The 8,872-nt window shown below is 40.9% G+C and overlaps 1 protein-coding gene across 1 annotated transcript in view; it reads right to left on the reverse strand.

The window, feature by feature from the left end:
• The window catches only part of RGL1 (ral guanine nucleotide dissociation stimulator-like 1), a 103,725-nt gene that overhangs the window by 45,898 nt on the left and 48,955 nt on the right, over positions 1-8,872 (reverse strand). The window contains exon 5 of the mRNA XM_009994682.1: positions 3,025-3,233. Within this exon, the coding sequence (XP_009992984.1) occupies positions 3,025-3,233 (209 nt within the window). The remainder of the gene's footprint in view (positions 1-3,024; positions 3,234-8,872) is intronic.

Genomic DNA, 8,872 nt, shown 5'->3' on the forward strand with positions numbered 1-8,872 from the left:
CTGCTAGAATACTCAGATAAAATCCATTCTACACTGGCCATGCACACATTTCAAAGCTGTGTTAGTCCTGTCTGCTCAGCTCCTCCTCCAGTCCAGGCTGGGTTTCTCTCCTCTCATAGACCCCTGAGAAAATGTGAGACAGGCTCATAGGTCAGACTTGTCACTTCTTTTGTGCTGCCATCCAAATGTAATGTTCCACATGTCATCCCCAGGTATCAAAACCTTAAGAACTTCATTGCAGAGTTAACTGAGCTGAAGTGCACCAGCTATACCATGGACAGAAATGGTTACTGCACAGAGTTGGCATTTTCACAGGAGCCCAAGGAGCTTAGGCCTCTCATGACCAACAATTATCCAACAAGGAGTAATTACTGTCTTCAGGCTGGTTTTAAAATCCTATAATTAATAACTACATTAAAGTAGAAGAACACAAAGCAAATGATGGTGAATTTTGTAAGATGTTCAGTTCTTCCTCTCTCAAATTCCTCATCTTGGAGTACCTGATTTTAAAATTTCAATGTTCTAATTTTGTACTTTTCTATATCTAGGTTGCTGTGATTTTTTCAACAGGAGAAAACAGGGGAAGAAAAAAGAGCCATTTATCTAGAAGACTCTCTTAAACTTAAGTGCAAAAGCAAGATTCCCAAAAGACTTTTCCATCATCCCTGTAACAGCACAGCCTAACAGAGTCTGAACATTTTAACAGCTAGTGATGAAACACCACAAAACAATCCAAACCCTAACAAAGCTAACTGACTGTAAGATGGACTGCTCTCTCCATGGATGACCCCTTTGGGCCCAAGCCCAAGCTTAAAATGCTTCAGTCCTCAATTAGAGAGAGATTTAATTCTCTCAGTTGTCACTGAAGAGCTGAGTTGACCATTCTGGACAGTGAAGTCCCCTGTTAAGTGGCAAAAGGGTAGAAAACACAGAGGACAAACCAGAGGAACACCTACAAGACCCCTTTCCTACTTCAGCCCAGGGGCTTTGCACTGACCAAAGCCAGCCCACCACCAAGGCAGCACCAAGAGCTCTTCTCCAAAAATAGCACTTGGATGATCACATCAAGAACTCTTCTCCAAAAATAGCACTTGGATGATCACCCAGTTTAACAGATTTGGCAATAGATCCTAAACTTGCTTGTCAGATGCATGAGATCTTTTAGAATCATACAAATAAATTAAGCATAAGAGATGAATTCTCTTCATCTAACAGCCTTCTGCCTCCTGAGGACAGCAAAAAGCAACCAGACATGGCCATGTGAAAATATGGATGGGTGAAAACCCACCTCAAATTCCAAACCTTACTCTCTCTTTGCCCCAGTAAGCTGCTCTTAAGTATCTGCATCATAGTCTGTTCCTCCCACTGGTATTCTTTATAATCTCCTGAGAGCAGGTCTTCAGGGTGGGGGCTGTTGCAAACAATTCTAGGGCATTTTTGCACAGAAATTTGTAAAATGAGGTCACAGTCTCCAGTGGGACATTTATTTGCATTACTGAAGTACCTCAGCAAGTGAGAAATAATGGAAACCACTAAAAATCAAAGCTGTGTTGAGGTGGGTGGAGAACACACAAAAGTGCTTTCTAGGCATTTTAACAGGATATATGAACATACTTTAAGATAAAATAAGCTGTCTTAAGACAACTTAAGTGCCTTTAATTGAGCAGTGAGGTATGTATCATCAGGTTTAGAGCCACCTTTGACCAACTGATTCACATTATTTGAGCTACTCTGAAATTCTCATTGGTTATAGGAAGAAAATTTCCCCAGATATACATCAATGAACACCTAAAAAGCCCCAAAGAGCAGTCTAGCAACCCACCAAGGGAGCAACAAAAACTGCACAGTTAAAGGAATGACACTGAAAAGAGTCATTCTGGGCAAAGCATCCTTGCAAAGGCTAGTCTTTCATTTCTTCCAACTTTTTCTGTTAAACGTGTATTTTTATAGAAGTAAGTAAAATAAATCATACATGAAGCACTGCTGGCTGAAAGTAACCATGTATATGCACAAAAAACATTGGTTTCTCCTATAAATTTCAGCTCTTTGGTTATTCACTTGCTTAGGAAGTAAGAAACTCTCATGACACATTGTCACTTGGCCAGTCACCTCTGCTTTAGAGTTCCTAGAATCCACAAAAATATTCCTTCAGACTTTATTCTTCAAAGACACTTCTGTCCAAAACACAGAATCCTAATATAGAAAAAAGAAATCCAAAAGAAGGAATTCCTCAGTATTTTGATATTCTTGTACACAGGCACTGTCCATTTTTATTGCTCCTTGTGTGCCAGGTCAGAACTGGTGTGGACTGAGAGATGTGAAGCTCTCAGAAGTAAATCTCACTGCAGAGTCTGCTCCCCAGGATGGCTGCTCTTTCCTCACCTGAGTTCCTGGCTGTGAAGCTGCTGCACCTGAGCAACCCCAGCAGGCCTGGCAGCTAGACATTTCAACATCATTATTAATTGAGCCACATAACATGCCTACAAAACAGGTAATATTACACTCCTTTTCAGATACAAAAGAAAAGCACAGATAATTTCTCCATGCTTTGTTCCTTATCTACCCAGTGGCAGAGCCATTGAAACCTAGGAGTTCTTATGTTACCCCTCTGTTCCTTTTACTATGTGCCACAAGAACTGTCTCCAGACCTCACCTGATGTTGAAAATGCAATAAAAAGGATGCACCCAAACTGAGATCCCCTCTGACCCAGTCGTGTCTCAGAATTTAGGGTGAGAAAACTAACCTTGTGGGTTCTCAGCATTTACACAGATATAGGAGACATGATGGAACAGTCTTACCATGAATTGATTCTTATAATGTTGAGTGTTTCTTGTGCTGCCTGCAAAAAATTATGACTGTTCATGTGAAGAACTAGAAGGGGAGAGTGAATCCTTTCCTATACTTCTAAAAATCCCCATTTCAAATCAGCAGCCCCCAAATATGAGAGTTAGCAAGTCCATGTTCACTAAAAGTAATGGAAAGAATTCCTGACAACATGCAACATGTTATTTACTGGCTCTTACTTGTCAAGGAGAAGTTCCAGTACTCCCTTAGTAGATGCAAAGGCTCTGTATGTTGAGAGAAAGATATTGATGTAGGTAAAATCATTATCCCCAAAAGCTGTCAGAAGGTTTTCCACAAGTTTCTCCAAAGTTCCAGCTTTTATAGTCCTGATCTTGCATGTTTCATACTGGCTGATGGTATGTTCTGGAGGTAACTGGTCTCCTTCACCCTACAAAGTTGAAACAAAAATAAAGCACAGAAATCAGACAGAAGCCAGATGCCTAACACAGGTTTCATGAGGAAACACAGATCAAATTCCAGCTTTTCCCAGAAATAGTCCATCTGTAACTACTGAACTACTTGGTCAATGTTGGCAACACAAAATGTTGTATCAAACAATGGAGGTTTTTAGGAAGTTTATGCTTAAGAAATGTCTCTGACAGGCTCCACAAGATATTTTATACTCTGACTGCTATCAAGTTATTTTATGATCCCACCATATGTATCATATCTAAAAGAAAATCCATTATCCCACAAAGAATATTGCTAGAGGGAACAAGAGTGGTAATTCAGTGTCTTACTTATCTTCTAAATAAACATAAAAAACATCTCAGGATACTTTTGCAAGCAAACGTGCTATCAGGGCACTTCAGTTTCCTCTTATAGTTTGTTTGCCACCTTATTTGTCAACAAACCTAGGGTTTGGTGTTTGGGGGGGTGTGTTGTTTTTTTAAAAAGCATTTGTTTTCAGTACTTACAGCCTGCTTGAAATCCCAAATAACTAGAAACATTCCCTAAATTCTGCCACTATTTAGAGAACCTCTCAGAAAAGTATTTTTGTGACTGGTCTAAATAGATATTTGATAATTATGTGTGATAAAAAGCTTTAAAAATGGGATTATAAATAAAAAAACACCACCAAGAACAATCTAACAGGAAATTTCTCTCCCCCTTCTGAGTTGACTGTAAGAAGGAGCAGCTGACACAAGAAAAGACAGACTTCTATCTACAGAGGCAGCATGAGGAAACCTCCAGGTCCCCTTCCATTGCTGCAGTTCACCAGAGACCAAACCTGCATCCTCAGCTTGAGAAAAAGGTGCTTTGGTGCATCTGCTCTTTCACCTTGATCCCGATTACAGGACATGCATCATCACTGCTTAATCACTCTAATCACATATCACCAGCACTAATAAAACTCCAGCAATAATAAAAGTCCTTCTTGAGAAAAAGAAGTGGTTTGAGTCCATTGGAGTGTCTGCAGCCACGAATAAAAAGAAAAATGCTGTCAAAAATCCCCAGGCATCACTATGATTTATGTAAATAAACTATGAGAAGGTCATTTTCATGCTAATAACTTGTGGTCACTACCAACTCTGGCTTGGTATACAAAGAAAACACAAAAGATTAATCCATTCATAAAAGAATTAAGAACAGAAAACTCACCCATGTCATACATACACCACTAACTTCCACTGCTTTTGAATTATTTACAATAGATATCCCTTTTTGCTTTAAACACTATACATGATGTAAATATTATTCTGAAGCTCTGTTGCTCTTGCACAAGGACATCCCCTTTCCCAGCTTAATGAGGTCAAACCAACCTCTGATGTCACATTAAAATACAACCTATTGTCTGTATTAAAAACAAACAAACAAGTAAAAATCAAAACAAAACAAGCCCAACCAACAACAGGCTAGAAATGGAAAAGAAAAATAAATGGGAACAACAGCTTCAGCAACTCTAAGCAGAAGAGTGGATTATTTTTTTCTAGCAGTACCCTGTGATGTTCTGGACTTTCTAGGAAGTGGGCCCAGGCACAGGTTTTTGGCAGAAAAGTGCCTCTGTCTGTGTCTGTATGAAGCCTTGGAAGAGCCAGGAACATCCTGTAGGATCAAGACACAGGGACCTGCCAACAGACTGCAAAGAGTATGCACAGGAGGTGAGCAGAGGTCCTAGGAAACTTGCAGCCATGTCACAACTGCAAGATGGCACCATTTCATATTGAGTTGAAGCTCTTTTTTTTTTGCCCACCTGCCACAGCAAACTGAGCTGGGAAACTGGTCCAGCCAAAGCCAGGCCCTTCATTTCACTTGGTGGGCTCAGGTTCAACTCCTAGACTAGTTGCCCAACTTTGTTCACCCCACAGCTGCAGAAACACACAGGCTGACACAGGGAAAACTGGTGTATAACTTGTTATATATCTGACTTAAAGGTGTAAATAAAATTCTATATGACACCACCATTACAGAAAACACCATTACAGAAGAAAAATCTTGTTACCAGCACAATATATCTCCCCCATTTTAATCTTCTCTAAGCAAAACTTGCTTGGAAAAAGAAATGCTACATTTTCTTGCTCACTTTTCACCTTTCAATTACAATACATTTTTGAAAGTAACTAGCTGCACAATGCAACTGCTTTCAAACAGAGAATAAAATCTGCACCACTTCATTTAACTCTTGATTTTCCACCCAGCAGACTGCCCCATGTGCTTACTTAGACATATTCTACTCAGTGTGTGTTTAAAAACCTCCAGTTCACTGATGTGATTGTGTACCAGCCAAGGGCAGGATCTGATTCCAAGATTGATACATGCACATTTTCCATTAATTGCAACACTGCAACTTCCCCAAGACATCATGTTGGGAGAATGATTTAAAAAACACCAAAAAACTAACCTCCCCCCCCCAAAAAAAGGGGCAAAACAGAAAACAACCCCCAACCCTGGCAGTCGAAAATGGAGTTTGTCAGCAAAACATTAAGCTGCTAGAAATCATTTGGAGAGGCTTTTAGGAATTGTTTGTATTTGTATGATTTTAGCAATTCTGCCTGTAAGTTGAAAAGGAAAAAGGACTTGGCAGAGGAGCCAAATAACAGACGTTCAGAATAAGACATTGTGGGCTGAGTTAGCAGGCTAACAGGAAACTGCTCAGTCTGGATTTAATCAAGAAACCATCTCCTCACTGACATAACCAGGCTACCCAAAGGCAAAAGAGTTTTCATGTTTGCTTTGGTGTTGTCTGCTCAGATGAGCACTGGATCTACTCCTAGGAAAAGAGACTCCTAAAGCTCTTTGCAAGTTTTGCTGCGCAGTGATCACTCTTACATGGTACCAATTCAAGTTTGCACTGTTTTGTGCAGCAAAACAACAAGAAAGGCTTTCCAGCTCCTTCCATTTGTCTCCTGGCAGCCTTACATTTGTGCCAGACCCCAACATCTCAGGGCTTCAGGAGGATTTTTTGAGTCCTCAACAAGGCTAAGAATAAATGAATATATATGGCACATTATAGCCTGATTTATTCTGTGTTTAAAAAACAGTGTCACTTTGATTCTTCAGACAATGGATTATGACCTTGATAATACTTAAGTGTAAATGAGGGGCAAATAAATTCCTGCCAGAGAGACAGCATCTTCCAAGAGCAAATACATAAAGACTGAACTCAAGGAGCCTGGAAAGTCCTCACTTTTTTAGCCTGTGCAGGTTTGGATCTGGTGTAATCTTAACATCTTTATTAATCTGTACCTTCTGAGGGGCCCACTCTCTTTTAAGGCAAGCATCTTACAGCTTCATGGCACAAAACATTGCCCACATAGACAGCTCTTGCTGAAACAGGAGAGCAGCCCAAAAAACACTGGGGTTGAAACGTTCCTTCCGACACAAACCGGCTCCAAAAGCAGCTGCAGATGCCTGGTGCTGAAGGAGATGTAATTCAGTCCCAAGCTGGTTACAATCAAGGTCCTGCCCTTGCCCCGAACCCCCACGATCTCCCTGACTCACCCAGAAGTTGTGAAAGTGCAAGATAACCCAGCACACAATGACAGGATGGGGAAAAGATACGAGGATCAGCACAACATCCAACAGGCGTCTTCTCTCTGCTCCAGCCCCCGAGCAGGCAGCTCCTGACTCCCCAGCACCTTGGGACTGTGAGTGAAAACAACCCTCCCGTAGGAATCTGGTGAAGACTCCACGTGTAACCTTTGATTCCACAATCTCCATCAGTCCTTCTCTGCCAGAACTGGCCAAGGTGGCCTGAGCTCTCCCCATTTTCCCTTCCAGCGACAGGGAAATAAAGCAAAACCTCCACACGTCCCCAAATTGCCACACATTTCACCCAGTTTGGCAGCCAAAACACAGACCTAAATCCCACAGCCTTCTGGGCCAAAGGTACAAACCCTGTTAACCTGCAACATTAGGAATGAATTATAAGCTCCACCACCTCCTAAGTTACATCCCAGCAAGGGGGAGTAGAGACTCCATGTAAATAGAATAGTTCAACTCCTGAACAGCACAAAAAGAGGCTGCTACCCCAACAATGACACACAGACTTGTAGCCATTATTTCAGAAACATCAATTAAAAAAAATAAATCACTTTTATCCCAAAGAAACCAGTGGTCTGAAGGTTTTTTCCCCAATACAAACATTATCTGTTGAGATTCTGAAAGCAAGAATAATGGAATGAAATCGATGTCATTGTTTTGTCATCAGGAAAAAAACACTGAGAACTGGGCTGAACAATAAGTAAATGAGGTACCAAATATTCTTCAGGCTTAGTCATCTAAAACACAACCATTTTACTGAAGACTTGTTTTATTTAGAAACCTTGCAGAATTATTTTCAAGAGCACCTAACTAATTAGTGTCTCCTAAACTCCATTATTACCAGTTTTGACAGATTTTAAAGACTCTCTTTGGAATTTACAGCTTTTTTCAGACAGAGTTTTACACTCTAGCTATTTTATTACCTTACTGGAGAGAAAACTTATGCTGGAATAAATCTTCCCAAAGTGCAGTAACTTCTAAATTAAGTAAAAACATGGCACTCTAATCAAGAAAGTTTCATTACACCATTTGCCTAAATGTGAATCAGTTTTAACCTTCTGAGTGCAGGAATAAGATGCTTTTTGTGATTTTTGCCCCCCTTTTATTTTTGTATATTGCTTCCTTACAGGCTCTGCTACCTTTAATACCTCACCCTTGGGAAAATAATAATAAAATTGTGGACTGATTAAGCTTCAAAAGCCCCAGAAACACAAGCATCCATAACAACAGTTTGCAGGAAGAAAAACCTTAATTTAACATGGAGTCACACATCACTTATAGAAAGCAACAAGACAGATGAAGCAGAAAAGCTGTTTTAAAAACCTGGATTCCATGGCAAAACCACATAGAACTCAAAACTGACTCTTCATGATGCTACATAAGACTCCCACTCACTTCACTCAAGTATCTTTGTAAAGAAAAGTGCAAAGATATGAACTTTATAATGGAGTCTGCTCCCCTTAAAGGGAAGAGGGTGAGATTGTCCCATGGGTATGTTGATAGCTAAATGTCCCAGCAGGTGACAGTCATGCTGAACTAACTCACACTTGCACACATTGTGCTGACTCCCCCTGTCCACACCAGATGACAAAAGTTTTTAAAAACTGGCAATTTTGCTCTAGAAATGCCACGTAACAGATCAGTGATTGGACTAAGCTTATCCAATGATGCCACAAGCACTTCCAGGGTCATTCAGGAAGGTCCCAGGTGACATGTCCATGCTTCCTCTGGCCACCAGTTCTGCAACACTGGCAGGACTGAAGAGCCTTGCATCCCACCACTCTCCTCTCTGCCCTCAATCTCTGCTCTGCAGAGCTGGCAGCCTGGAGAACAGCTTGAATCAGATAAGCCTCTGGATCTGAAGCAGAACATTCACTCTAGGAAACAGTGGCTTGAAGTGCAGGATTTGGGTGGCCAGAGGTAGGACCTCCTGCAGACCCCAGGCAGCACAGATGTTTGCCTTTGCAGCTGCTTTTGTCCTGAATTGCACTTGGACATCAAATTACTGTGGAGCTCTCTGCTGAGCTCCCTCCCCTTTGCTCA

Source organism: Chaetura pelagica, unplaced genomic scaffold, assembly GCF_000747805.2.
Source record: "Chaetura pelagica isolate M959 unplaced genomic scaffold, ChaPel_1.0 scaffold363, whole genome shotgun sequence".
Classification (NCBI taxonomy): Eukaryota; Metazoa; Chordata; class Aves; order Apodiformes; family Apodidae; genus Chaetura; species Chaetura pelagica.